The sequence below is a fragment of the Paramacrobiotus metropolitanus genome, unplaced genomic scaffold (genome assembly GCF_019649055.1).
Source record: "Paramacrobiotus metropolitanus isolate TYO unplaced genomic scaffold, Prichtersi_v1.0 Parri_scaffold0000007, whole genome shotgun sequence".
Lineage (NCBI taxonomy): Eukaryota > Metazoa > Tardigrada > Eutardigrada > Parachela > Macrobiotidae > Paramacrobiotus > Paramacrobiotus metropolitanus.
The window spans coordinates 1,579,778-1,593,605 of record NW_026570227.1 but is presented as its reverse complement, the minus strand read 5'-3'; the positions used below and the strand labels follow the sequence as shown (position 1 = coordinate 1,593,605).

The following is a 13,828-nucleotide window of genomic DNA, read 5'->3' as shown; positions in this document are numbered from 1 at the left end:
CCGCTAGCGGTATTAATACTGTGTGTGTTTCTTATTATAGAGTGTGCTTCTTATGGCAGTTGTTGCTGAGAAGCTCGCGGATGGGGGAGCACGTCATCTTCTCTTTCGAAAGCTGTTGTCCGCTCGAAGCCAACGGCGCCCGGAGAGCCGACTCCGACAACTGCTTTAAGGTAGCTTCGCTGCTCAGCCGCTCCGTCAACAGCACGACAATCAGCCTCACCCTTTTGAATTCCTTCCCATTACGCTACGCTGCATTTTTACTTACGATCTTGGAGACCAAGGAAATAAAACTGCACTGGCTGGTGCTGAAAGGCCATAATAACGTCAGGCTAGGAGGATATGAGCAGCACCAGTCGCGCGTCAAACACGGGGCAGCGTGGAATATCGCGCTGTATAAGCACGTGTGCAGCTTCGTCCTGCTGCACAAGTGGACCGTTGCCGGCCTCTTCGGTCGCCATATGTGGCAAGTCTTCCAGCAGCCTATCCACCACGCACCACATTTCGGCATGACCCTTCCTGCCCTGCCGGCCCACGAGCGGGAGTGGATGGTGCAACTCACGGAGGAGTCGAACGAACTGTCCATTGATAAGCTGCAGATCACCCTTCCGAATCTGCTTCTGCGCTGCAGCGACGGCAAGATGGGCATGACTAGTCGCTTGATGTGTGCCCTGAACGATGACTTCCCGCCAATCACGGAGGACATGCTGGCAAAGGTCACGGCGATCCATGCACGCTGGCTGCGGAGCCTGACCTATCCCGATGACTGGCAGCATATTCGCTATTACCTACAACTGTAAGTTCGAATAAATACTAATGCGGTACAGTAAAGTAGATGGGACTCGTGACAGTCATGTCTCAAAGATTACTGAAGAAAATATGATCATCGGTAGGAGTTTTGTGCATCGGTATCGCATGAAGGCGAGGTCTTCCAAAATACTTAAACGGGTTTTGTAAAGGTAGCAACTAACGGTGAGGGCGAAGGCCTGTATCGTGTACGATCCTTCTATCCTCGAAAACCGACAAAGCAACTGCTTAGCAATTTATTTGAGAGCGGATCTACAACGTCCAATATTAGTTATATGCCGCGTGATGTGTTGCAGATTCAGCGGATTCCACGCGGACGGAAGACCAAGAGCATGGGAGAATGTCGATTTGCGGTGTGTAGACGTAAGCACGTGGAGCAAACTGGCCATACACGGGATAAGCGAAGCGTTCCGAGCGTGAACCCATGCTTCTTCATCCACGCTTAACTCGTTCGCAAAGACTATCCCGTGCTTGATGCCGGGATAAAACCACTTTTAAGGAGTTGCAGGAGACGGAAAGCTTAGGGCAGGCATCTGAGCATGTCACTATTTACCGCTACATTTTTTGGCCTATTTAACGACAAGAGCAGCTTTGGCTGTTGGTGTCTTTCCTTCCTTTTCTGCTTCTCTGGTGGGTAAACGTAACGATCTTCTTTAGGTCGGCTCGGTAGTTCTTTCATTTTGCTCTCTCACAACGTCAAAATTTTCGAGGCATTTAAACTTTTAACGTTGATTCATAAATATTATATGCAAGCCGGCTTGCCCTGTTTCTGCGGCGCCAAAGTGTTGCCTTATTGCCAATTACGTGACCATTTGTTTGATCATTTTCGTGAAACTGTGAACTACTTGCATCGAGGATCTTGAACTGTACCAACCACTATGACAAATGACAATAAAGGCTGACACACATAAAACACACTTCTCAACATGCGTCTTATAAATCAGTGGACCGTAGACCCTTCTATGTTACCAAGCGTCTTTGCTTCGTTATTAGTCATTATTTTTCACGTGCACTCTGCAGATCAATGAAAATGAAATGACATAAATGCAATGGAAGCATGAGCAAAATATACCTCGCAAAAGAACCGAAAACGTGTGCATCACTGCACTTATCTCATTCCCAATGTACCGTTATGTCACGTCTTGGCACAGATGTTTATTGTGCCACTCTGGCCGGATAGATACTGAATAATGAAATACTCGTAGTACCACATAAAATGCGTCCTCTACAGGTCAACACAGCCATGCGGGTTGCTACGCGCTAATATGGCGCGTAGCCACTACACTACACGTTACAAACTCAAGACGGACGCCTTCATCCTATAATCCGCAAAAGTCGGCACAACGATGGCGCAACGTCAGCGGCGCTCCCGTCATTCTCGTCGCAGCTTCATCACCGCGCAGCCAAAGGCCGACCGGGCCTGCGGCAAGCGGCACTCGTGCAGCTCCCAGCGGTCCGCCTCTTCGTCGTACACCTCGATGCTGTCCAGACAGTCCCTTCCGTTCTCATCGACGTATCCCCCGAGCACGTACAACTTCCCGTCCAGGCAGACACAGCCGGGCTCACTGCGCCGCATGACCAGGTCCCCTGTGGCGACCACACCGAGCTAAGTCCAACCGACATCCGTACGCAGACAACGGAGATGTGCCTTACCTTTCAGCAGCCACTGATTGCTAACGGGATCGTATGCTTCCACGCAGCGCCCCGTCCCGTCCCGACGATTACGTATTATCCGTTGTGCATAGCCGGTCCAGGAAGAGCCACCTAAGCGATTCACCACAAGAACCAGTTCAGTCATTTCTACAAATTCTTTCAAATTCGGTATCCGAAATTAAACATCTCCAACATAAGATACACCATAAGAAAACATGAGAAAACATAGGAAAACAGAAGAAAACATAAGAAATCAAAGCAAGGTAAATTGGAAAATGCCGTTTTAACCAGCTAAATGCGTCGTTTGGAGCCTTATGCCCAATTTAACCTAACCTCAAATTCAGTTGGAAGGTGTTGACAACTGTAGTTGACTAATGAGAAATATTTTGAACATCCTACAATTCCCTTACTGCGCGTACCAATGACATAAATCAGCCCGCTGGGACCAACACAGGCCACGCAACAGCCGCGTGCGGTGGGCATGTCGGCCAGTCGGCTCCAAGCATTGGCGGCGGGATCGTACGCCAAAGCCAACTTGCTGGCGTCCCGGTCGTCGTTGCGTTCGCCTCCGAAGGCGTACAACCGACCGCCGCACCCGACCATCGCCAAACGGGCCAGACCAACGGGTAACGCGGCCACCGCGCTCCAGGCATCGCTGCTGGGGTCGTAGACCTCCACGGACGCCAGTGGACCCCTACCCGTACCCGAACCGAAACCGCCGGCCGCGAACATGCGCCCATTCAGCGCGGCCAGACCGGGCGCATGCCGGTCGATCTTCATCCGGGCTCCCCGGCGCCACTGCTCCTCCAGGCCGACGTAGCGGCTGTCCCGTTGCATGGTCACCACGTCGTACGATCGGGCGATCAGCAGCGAACTGCCGTCCCGCACCATGACGCCGCAGGGATCCACAAAGCGGGCTTCAGGCTGCTGCAGACGCCACACGGCCGGGATCGACGGACTGAACACGTCCACCGTGCCGTCCAAGCGGCGTCCGCCCACGCACAGGATCACTTCGCGTGCATCTAACAACAGCTGGAGAGTTTATTTATTTTGCAATGTTTATTGTGTACACGATATTATGAGACAGAGAAAACCCCAGGACCGTCCAACAACTGCCGGCTACCTTCACACCGACGCCTGGTGCGGGCGGTCCAGGGAGCTTTCGCTGCAACATCAAATCGAGTACCAGATTGGAAAACCGTATACGAATATAACAGTATACACCATAACCGTGTATTCTGACATTGTTAGAGCCGCTAGGGATTAGAGCCGCTAGGCAGGCAGGCACGCGCTGGGGTTTTTTGGATACCTCTACACCGTCCCCCGGAGGAAGCGGCGGTGAGGGGGAGGGGGCGCAAAGCTGAAAATCCGCCGGCATGCAGCGAATTTTTGAAATTTTGTGGAAATCGGGGGGCCGACTAATTTTACAAAAATTTTATTAAAAATAAGCAAAAAGCTTTGAAAAAGCGAAAAATAATACAAAGAATCATAAAAAGCTTGAAAACATGAAAAAAAAACCTAAGAAAACTTCAAAAAAAACGCAGAACGTTGTTAAAAACATTTAAAAAAACTTCGAATTTTAAAGCGCCACCCTGGCGGCTCGCGCCACCGGGGGGCCGCCCCCAACGCGCGGTCTGCTGCTGATGCACGCGCCCATACCAACCAAACACTACCAACAGTGCCGAACGCGTGTTCACCTTACCGTACGAATGTCGCGGGGCGGGCTTCTCCGTCGTTCCGTCCGTTACTTGGCTAACCAATGCGGACTGGCAGGACGGCACGGCTGCCGGTGCACTGGCGAGGGTCACCGTGTATACTCCTGTCGACATTGGTCGCTCAGAAAGACAGCGCGGACGCCCTGTAAAACAGCCTTCGCGTGCGCCAGTCGTCCGGGGTGGCCGTGATCCAGCCAGCGCAGCACCGCCCGAAACACCTGATCCTCACTGACCACGTCCACTTCATCCGAGGCAATCAGTTCAATTAGCTGCAAGGAAATTTAACGTCAGAGAAGTCTGACCGGCCAAATGCGTGTCAATGGGCCGGATCTTTCCGTTTTCGGGCGTTTTCAAACACTGTTTTGCAGTTATCGGATGACGTTGTGTAGTCGCATGATTTGTATATGCTGACGTTAGAAAATCTAACATCCGGTTGGACAGTTGTTGAGGAAATAATATCTTATAGCATTAAAAACGAACAGTTGTACTAGAAGTCTCATAGACCTATCAAATTCTGTACAAAAGCGCCCATAAGCTAAGATGTTCGCGCGGCGCGGAGCCTGACTTCCAGAATTTTTTTCACATTTAAAACTGAATTGTTCAAACCTAAGAAATTCGTTTTAAATTTCTAAACATAATGGGTAACTGCAGTACTGCCCGAGTCAGCACCTGTTGCGCGTCCATCTGCAGAAAATCTTGACTCTGTGCGAACTGCGAAAAGCGGCGCCGGATGTAGCCGAGGGCCTTTTCGGCCATATGGGGATTATGGTGCTGGCAGGCCAGAGCATGGACCACCAGGGTATCCGACAGCTGCATGTGCTCTTCCACGTATTTCCAGCACCGTTTAGAGAGGGGATCCAGCTGCAGGAACTGCGCCGCAATCAAGACGTGCTCCACGTTGTCATCCTCCAAGCTGATTTCCATGGTGTAGAAATACTTCACCAACCTAAACAGTACACTAAGAATAGGCTTTATACTTATACAAAGCTCCAACCTCAAGGCCTTCACCGAAGACCCGAATTACCAGCGCCATTTACAATATGTTCAACACAAGTTCTACTTACTCGTTCAAAGTGCGGCTGTCGATGTTGTGCAGTTGGAATGCTGGCTGTTTGGAGTCCTTCCAGTTCTCCGTGAAGGCGGCCTGAAAATACTCGCTGTGCGCGCTGAGCAGAGCGCGATGGCAGGGAATGCCCACCGCGGACTCTTCGCTGCCTTTCAGAACGACATCGCAGAACGTCCCCATCGACTGCTGTTCTCGCAGTCCGCGCAGCAACCCCACGGGGAGATAATCATTCGCAGGACGATCGTTGTCACAACGTTTTCGCTTCGACATCACGGGACGTTTACGGGAGGAAAGTCGGAGAAGGACAGTGAGCCGTTTACTGACTAAATAAATTCCAAAGGAACAAATCAATATGGGATACGTGAGTCGGGACAAATCGCGCTAGAAAACATGAAGTTTGGATGGTTGAAATACCCACGTTTGCGGTGCTCGCGTTTTCAAACACGTTTGCGGTGGTGGAATGTTCGTAACTGCCAGCCAAAGGGGGCGTGAAGTTATGCTCATGTTCTGCATTCAGATGAACAATTTGGCAGATTTTATGACTCTTATTAATTTTCTCGTTATGCACGTACAGAAGTAACGTAATTGTGTAAGTCAAGGAAGAAGATTACAAAGGTAACCGATTTGGCACATGACGTTAGGTGAAAGTGACAGAAGTCAAACCTCCGAGCTTCTTCTCCATGCAACTTGGTTTGAAGCGCCGCGGCACTCGTGCCTTACCAGGCTTACCTGGCATTGGCGATATGCGGGGTTGTCTAACATGTACAGAAACTTCAGAAAAACATTATTGGGAAATTTGGCTAGCTCCTCCAGCCAGCTGCAGATTACAGCACCGTTGAATTAAGCCACAAGTCGGCCTTCAACAGAAAGGTACACTACCTGTTCGGTGCGCAGTTGTACAATTACCAGAGAAATCTATAATATAACCATGCTTGCCCCGAGCCCCTGGCTTCCGGTTCTAAGCAGGGCGCAATCCGAGGGAAACCGAGAGACGGCTGAAAAAGGCGCCGATGGGGGAATCGAACCCCGGCTACATCGTTAGATCCGCGTAGGCAGTCCCACTGCACCACGGCGCAATACGTTGGAATCATTTGAAAGATTTTGTCGCTGTACGTGAGCCGCTTCTCTCCTCACACGGTGATTACGTGATCCATGTTGACACAAGGGTGCTGAAAACAGCTGTTGTCTGAGAATGCCCGTGTAGGAAATCAGACGGCATGAACCGGACTTATTGCAGCACCTCGCGCTTCGCGCTCGGTGCAAACCAGTACGTCTTGGTAGACTATCCGTGCAATATTTATCCACTGTTTCAGAAACTAATTGTTTCCTGCTCCTTGCAATAAAATAAACAAAAGAAAACGAGAAACATCATCATTACTAAAAAGTATTAACACAGATTCGGAGAACGGGAGTTGGAGAGGTCGTTGGAATCCCTTAATGCAACGAAACCAGTGAAAGATGAACAACACCGTCACCCGGCAAAAATAACTCAATAAAACGACAGCGTGCTGCACCTATCCCGTTGCGAACGGTTCATTCCACACTCATGGCGCATCTACTCGCTGCAAATCCGTCGAAAGGCGGCAGGAAAGGGGCGCGTTGTGACCGGCGCACCCTTCAAGCTCGTCGCAGTTTCATCACCACACAGCCGAAACCGAATTTGCCCTGCGGCAAGCGGCACTCGTGCAGCGCCCAGCGGTCCGTCGCTTCATCGTACACCTCGATGCTGTCCAGGCAGTCATCCCCGTCCTCGTCGGCGTACCCTCCGAGAACGTACAGCTTCCCGTCCAGGCACACACAGCCGGGATTACTGCGCCCCATGATCAGGTCTCCTGCGGTTACCAAGCGAGTCGGTACACCGTTGTGTTCAATCTACATCGGTAATAGCAGTACACTTACGTTTTGTGAACCACTGATTGGTGACGGGGTTGTACGCTTCCACACAGCGTCCCGTGTCTCGTGCATCACCAAATTCGCCACCTAAGCAATGCACAAGAGTCAGTTCAAAGGTTCCTCCCTGTTTCATATAACCTCATACCACCATCGATTTTTAAACAGACTTGGCGCCGAGAAATTCATTTATGATGGCAACTGTAGGTGAAATAAGCAATTATTTAGATTCGAGAAACACACAGGCGCAACCCGTTCTCATGAGTGTTTACGCCGCAGATTGTCACCGGAGATACAGCGCGGTAACGCGGCATCGGTTACGGGAACGATGGAAGGAGCACAAAAGTTTAATGAAATTCTGATGTTGTTAAAATTGGTGATGCTTGCGCCTTGCAGTAATTATAAAATTACGCTGTACCACAGGCAAAACAAGAAATTATTTAGACGCACTACAATACAGCGAAATCTTAAACTGTTATTCAGACCATCTTATGTTGCTTCCCTTACTGCGCGTACCGATAACGTAAATCAGTCCACTGGGAGCCACACAATCCACGCAACGCCGGCGTGCCGTGGGCATATCGGCCAGTCGGCTCCAGACATTCGCTGCGGGATCATACACGAATGCCGAACTGCAGGGGTTTCGGCCTTCGCGTTCGCCTCCGAAGGCGTACAACCGACCGTTGCACTCCACCATCGCCGGCTGCGCCAGACCAACGGGCAGCGCGGCCACGGCGCTCCAGGCATCGCTAGGGGGATCGTAGGACTCCACGGACAACAGTGGCTGGATGGCGCGACCGCCCAAACCATAACCGCCGGCCGCGTACAGGCGACCCTGCAGCGCCGCCAGACCTTCCGACCGGCGCAGTGTCTGCATGCCGGCTCCCCGGGACCACTTGTACTGCAGGTCCGTGTAGTGGCTGTCGCGCTGCACCGTCACCGTGTGGTCAAATCGGGTGATCAGCAGCGCGCCGGCGCTGAGCATCATTGCGCCGCAGCAACCCACATTCGTGGGCAGCGGCTGTAGGCGCCAGACGGCCGCTAGTGAGGGACAGAAGACGTCCACCGTCGCTCGGACGCAGGCCGCGTCCTCCCGACCGCATCCACCCACGCACAGGATCACGTCGCGCGCATCTAACAATAATTTGCAGAGTTTCTATGTCTTCAGTTTCTAATACGTAAGGTTAACGCGTTAACCTTACCGTACGAATATCGCGGTGTGGGCTTCGTCGTCGCATCGGACAATGCGCTGGTCAGTGCAGACTGGCACGCAGACGCTACAGCTGGCACGCTATCCCGAGCCAGCGTGTACTCCTGTCGACACTGCTCGCTCAGAAAGGCAGCGCGGACGCCCTGTAGGATCGTGCTCGCGTGCGCCACTCGGCCGGGACGGTCGTGATCCAGCCAGCGCAGCACAGCCTGCAACACCTGGTCCTCACTGCCCACGTCCACCTCATCCGAGACAAGCAGTTCAATCAGCTGCAAACAAGTTAAACTTCATGGAAACTGGTGCCTGCCACTTCTGCGCGTTTCCAAACGCTATTTTGCATCATTTTAAAACATTGTGTAAAAATGTAAGCGAAATGGTTTGTATAAACCATTGAATGCTAAACCGTGGGTGCACACAACTTCCGCTTGGGAAAGCACAGATGCCATGAGATTCAAAAATGTGTATCACAATACAAAAGTCTGCCACAGTTAGTACCTGTTGTGCGTCCATCTGCAGGAAGTCTTGGCTCTGCGCGAACTGAGGAAAGCGCCGTCGGATATAACCAAGAGCCTTCTCAGCCAGAACACAATTATGGTGTTGCGAGGCCAGAGCGTGGACTGCCAGGGAGTCCGACAGGCACATGTGCTCTACCACGTAGCGCCAGCAGCGTTTGGCCAGGGAATCCAGCTGCAGGAACTGCGCCGCAATCAAGATCTCTTCCACGTTGTCATTGTTCAGGTTGATGTCCAAGGTATAGAAATACTTCACCAACCTGAAAAACACACAAAGAGTAAGGCTTTTACTTATGCCATCCTCCAGCTGCACCAAAGCTTTAAATGCCAGCACCAATTACAATAAGTGTTAGTGTTTAATAGAGAGCCACTCACTCGTTTAAGGTGCGGCTGTCGATATTGTACAGTTGAAATACGTGCTGCTTCGAGTCCTTCCAGTTCTCTGAGAAGGCGGCCCGAAAATACGCGCTGTGCGCGCTGAGGAGAGCGCGATGGCAGGGAATGCCCAGCGCGGATTCCTCGCTGCCTTTCAGAACGACATCGCAGAACGTCCCCGTCGACTGCTGTTCGCGCAGTCCGCGCAGTAACCCCACAGGAAGATAATCATTAGCACGAGGACCGTTGTCAGAGCGTTTTCGCTTCGACATCGTTGGACGTTTACGAGGACGTTTCGTTGGACGTTTACAGTTGACGAATGAGCCGTTTAACGACGGAATGCAACCACAACTGTCCACAAGAAATTGAAATAATATATTTCGAGATCCGTGTTTGTACAAATCGGGAAAGAAGAACAACTGAAATTCGATGCCCTTCATGGTTTTACACTTTTACCTACGTTCGTGAGTGTTCGTGGCCCTTTACATTAAACAGATTGATTTCACCAGCATATTGACTGGGCAGCTCTAACCAATCAAATCGTTCGTTGACTTCGCATTTGGTTTAAATCAGCCAGTTAAATTCGACAGTTTTAGCAGAAGTTCCAGTCAATTCACTTTCGGTGTCGGCTTGCCCGTCCAGTGGCGTCCACCACGTAGACTCGTATAAATAAGGGTGGTTAAACGAGAAATAAGTTCATAACGCCTCACGGCTCACCGTATAAGAAACCAAATCTACTAAATAGATAGAGCAACCTTTATTTAGTACACTGTTTGGGTGCTGCCAACTCGTCCAAGCCGACGGACTGATATCCATGTCACCCATCTATGTCACAGCGGCGGGGACCTTGGAGTTAAGTAATAAACAGCAGCCCCATTTCTGGATTATTTGCTAGGACACAAACTGTAAACGAGGATTTGCCGGATTTATTTATTTTGTCCACTTTGTTCCAGAACTGGATGTACTGGAAATGGCTCGCGTTTTCGACAAATCCATTGTCACGTAATATGAAGAGTACAGTGTAGTGGTTTGCCCCGGGACTACACTAATCCCTTATACATGGGGTTCATAATTATGATGATAATTATATTTCTTATTAGAATAATACGAAACGAACGAAAGCTAAGTCACTTTTTCCACTTTTCTTCATCAAAATAACATCAAAATCAGATTTAATAAAAGTCTGACAACTCATTCCAAGGCAACTGGTTAGTTAACATTCGCTTCTACGTAGAAATACCGTACATTCTATACAGAAGCAGCAGAGTAGTGTAACCGGCTAGTGTACACGGCGCTACAACAGTAATATATTTATTCGTCGCGGCACGTTCTATACTGAATGTTTACAGGATCTTATAGGCGCAGCTGTATGAGTGGCAATGTAAAGGTCATGCACTATCGCCGCCACTGAACTTTCCGCACCCGGACATTCGGCAGTGTGACATTTCGTCCCAATTAAATTTTTGACGCACGACTTTTCGCCGCGAAGAAATTTCGCCGTGAGACATTTTGACGCTGGGACACTTCGGTTAGGGACAGTTAGCATTGAGACATTTTGACTTTGCGGCATTTTGACGCAAGACGTCTGGTCGCGGACACTCGCCGCAAAAGCATTCGACAAGCTTAATTTTTGCAGGTTTTCCGGGTTTCTTGGGAGGTTTTCTTAGGTCTTTGGGCTTCTTAAGTTGTTCTAAGGCTATTCTTAGATTAGCCTTAGGTTAATCTTAGGCTATTCTTAGGTTTCTTAGGTTATTCGTAGGTTATCCTTAGGTTTCTTATGTCATTCTTAGGTTTCTTATAGGTTTCTTAGGTTTCTTAGGTTTCTTAGGTTTTCTGTTCGTTCGTCAAAACAGCCCAGCGGCGAAATGTTTCGGCGTCGAAACGGCCGGACGATGAAATGTCTCGCGGCGTAATGTCCTGCCGGCTAAATGTCCGGCGACGAAGCGTCGCCAGGCGAGATAACTTTGCCGCGAAATGTCTGCGACCAAAAGTCTTGCGACGAGTTGTCGGCGGCGAAATGTCGCGGTGCCGAACTTACACGGAAGTTACACCCAGTTAATCAAGGAGGCATGGACCCTTATTGTATCAAGCTTTTTTGCAGGTGCCTGTTGCTCTTCGGTATTTGCGATTCCTTTGACTGTCAGACTGACAGATTTACAGATTTATACTACACAAGGCCGCTTCAAACAGGCTTCAAACAGTCTGCTATCAATGCAAAACGTCTCCTGTACAAAAGCAGCAATACTTATCCGCTGTTTCAGAAATTAAGTACCATTTCTTGTGTCGTTTTTATAAAACAAACAAGAAAAGCACGAACATTCATCTTATCTTTTTTTTACTGTTAACACAAATCACTATCTTACTATGAACACAAACTGGGAAACGGCGAATTCAAGAGGCTGTGGGAATTCCGTACTGAAATGAATCCGATAAAAAGAGAGCAAATCTGGCATAAGAACTAAATGAAACGTCGGCATAATGGCGCAGTGCACCGTCTCAAACGGACGGCGGACACATTCATCCTAAATCCACCGCGGTCGGCATTAAAGTGGCGAGTGGTGTTCTCAGTTTCATCACTGCACAGCCGCATCCAGACCGGGCCCGCGGCAACCGGCATGCATGCAGCGCCCAGCTGTCTGCCGCTTCATCGTACACCTCGATGCTGTCCAGACAGTCGTCTCCGTCCTCGTCGGCGTACCCCCCGAGAACGTACAGCTTCCCATCCAGACACACACACCCGGGTTCACTGCGCCGCATGACCAGGTCCCTGTGCGACCAAACGGAGTTGATACCGCTTTCGGCATGTTCGATCTACGTCCATGCTCCAATGTTTCTCAACAATCTGTTAATTTTACTGTATACGAGTATATTTTTTTCGTGTATTCTACTACTATTTTTAATACTTTAGTGAAGTACGACGACTGACACACTGTTAGCGATCTAACTTCAGTGGTGCTGCCGTCTGTTTGCTTAAGAGTCTGATTTTTCCGCTTCGTCTTCGTCGTACGGCAGGATGGTTCCATCGGGACTGACATGGCTGTAAAAGCGTTTCACGCTGAGTGATTTGAACAAATACCGGTGACAACCAAATTTTGTCTACTCGACAACCAAGAGAAGTTCGCCTAAAACCAGTCCGTGGTCAGCTTCGAATGCTGCAGTTTAATGCGATTCGTCACCTCTCAATGCGACGCCGATGAGGCGGACAATGTTCGGATGACAGTTGAGCTTTGCCATAACTTTCAATTCTTGAACCAATTGTCGTCTTTCCACCGTTTCGCTGTGGTCTCGAACACTTTTCACTGCGACGTCGAGTAGGCGTGGCTGACCGGCAAGCCCATCGACCACGCCTTTACTTACAACGCTCGTCGCGCCTCGCCCCAAAACTATTTCGGCTGCAAGAAAACGCTTCACTTGTGATGTCTGTACGAGCCAATATTTCAGGCAAACGTGAGACAATAACGTAAGTACGTACCCGTTTGCACATTTGCCAGAGGGATTTCCATGGCTCGCACCCATTCATTGGTGAGCAAATCCGCAGCTTCGGCCGTGAACTCGAATGCTGTCAGGTACGGGTTGCTTGCCCTGGAAGCGACGATCGTCAGTTTGGACATGGTTCGCTCGATACGGCGACGTCGGGCGCGGCGCAGCAGGATGAGACACAGAATAATTCCCAACGCTGCGGCTGCTAACGGAATTGCCACGCCCAACGTGATCTGAACGCCACCCTCTGGAAGCACAGAAACTTTGAAGAAGGGCAGCGACGATCCTGGTCGCTGTTGCCAGCGATATTACCTTGGTGCACGTTGCTCCTGTACTGCCGCACAATGATGTAATCTATCAGCCATTCGTGCGACCATTCCAACGCCGGACTTACGCACGCGTCAGCGTCGGCGACCGGTGCGACAAGAGTCCCTGGGTCTATGGATGTATCCAGCATTATGCCCAGTGCGGGCCAGCTGTCCAGACCCGGAACGGTGAGGTTGAGGATGTGGATGCCGTCCATGTGCAGTTCCATACGTTCCTTCGTCCAGATCAGGCGCTGAATATGGTAGTCACGTGACAGGTCTCGATTGCTGCATTGTAGTGATAGTCAGTGAGGTCCCCAGTCCGGTTGTCGGCACTCCGGCGATTTGCCGGCCGACAAAATGTTTACCCGACAAGTTGCTGAAACGATAACTCGGTGATCGGCAGGTTGTTGAGCGACGGTTTGCTGAACACTTACATTTTGATGACCTATCTGTACATACGAGCTTCCCGAAGTCCACAGCTTACAAAATTCTAAGAAACCGAACAAGAAATCTTAGGAATATTACCCGAAATAGACCAAACTTAATACCGTAAACAGACCATAGAAACACAAATGAACCCGAGAATTCTAAAAACATGGGAAAACCTTAAGAAACCAAAGAAACTAAAAAAAAACACTAAGAACGCTAGAAAATCCGGTAAGCAAACTGTCGGTCACTGAAGTACTTTCAGCAAAAAATTCGGGCAGAAAGGCAGACAACTGAAGGAAAGCAAATTGTCGGTAAGCAAATTGCGTGCACCTGTACTGGATGAAGCAACGAAAAGGCCAGCACCTCTGCTCAACGAAAGGCCAGCA

The 13,828-nt window shown here is 50.0% G+C and overlaps 3 protein-coding genes across 4 annotated transcripts; all 3 read right to left on the bottom strand.

The window, feature by feature from the left end:
• Nucleotides 1-2,176: 2,176 nt before the first annotated feature.
• LOC129582441 (influenza virus NS1A-binding protein homolog) lies at nucleotides 2,177-3,835 on the bottom strand. Its single transcript, XM_055473953.1, has 5 exons — nucleotides 3,701-3,835; nucleotides 3,589-3,622; nucleotides 2,877-3,479; nucleotides 2,458-2,568; nucleotides 2,177-2,391 (listed from the first exon to the last, which is right to left on the bottom strand). Exons 1-5 carry the CDS (start codon nucleotides 3,833-3,835, stop codon nucleotides 2,177-2,179), a joined length of 1,098 nt encoding a protein of 365 aa, XP_055329928.1.
• On the bottom strand, nucleotides 3,355-9,747 carry LOC129582440 (kelch-like protein diablo). Its single transcript, XM_055473952.1, has 11 exons — nucleotides 9,686-9,747; nucleotides 9,226-9,576; nucleotides 8,834-9,110; nucleotides 8,331-8,607; nucleotides 7,645-8,262; nucleotides 7,138-7,218; nucleotides 6,880-7,070; nucleotides 5,237-5,619; nucleotides 4,842-5,118; nucleotides 4,160-4,441; nucleotides 3,355-3,479 (listed from the first exon to the last, which is right to left on the bottom strand). Exons 2-10 carry the CDS (start codon nucleotides 9,495-9,497, stop codon nucleotides 4,262-4,264), a joined length of 2,556 nt encoding a protein of 851 aa, XP_055329927.1. The 5' UTR covers nucleotides 9,498-9,576; nucleotides 9,686-9,747; the 3' UTR covers nucleotides 3,355-3,479; nucleotides 4,160-4,261.
• A 1,708-nt stretch (nucleotides 9,748-11,455) lies between these two features.
• Nucleotides 11,456-13,654, bottom strand: LOC129582321 (insulin-like growth factor 1 receptor). 2 transcript variants are annotated; one of them, XM_055473829.1, is made up of 5 exons: nucleotides 13,448-13,654; nucleotides 13,018-13,389; nucleotides 12,698-12,952; nucleotides 12,402-12,617; nucleotides 11,456-12,347 (listed from the first exon to the last, which is right to left on the bottom strand). In XM_055473829.1, exons 2-5 carry the CDS (start codon nucleotides 13,238-13,240, stop codon nucleotides 12,322-12,324), a joined length of 720 nt encoding a protein of 239 aa, XP_055329804.1. In that variant the 5' UTR covers nucleotides 13,241-13,389; nucleotides 13,448-13,654; the 3' UTR covers nucleotides 11,456-12,321. The 2 variants fall into 2 exon arrangements, with proteins under 2 accessions (XP_055329804.1, XP_055329803.1); XM_055473828.1 differs by having other exon boundaries at nucleotides 13,018-13,654.
• Between the last annotated feature and the right edge of the window lie 174 nt (nucleotides 13,655-13,828).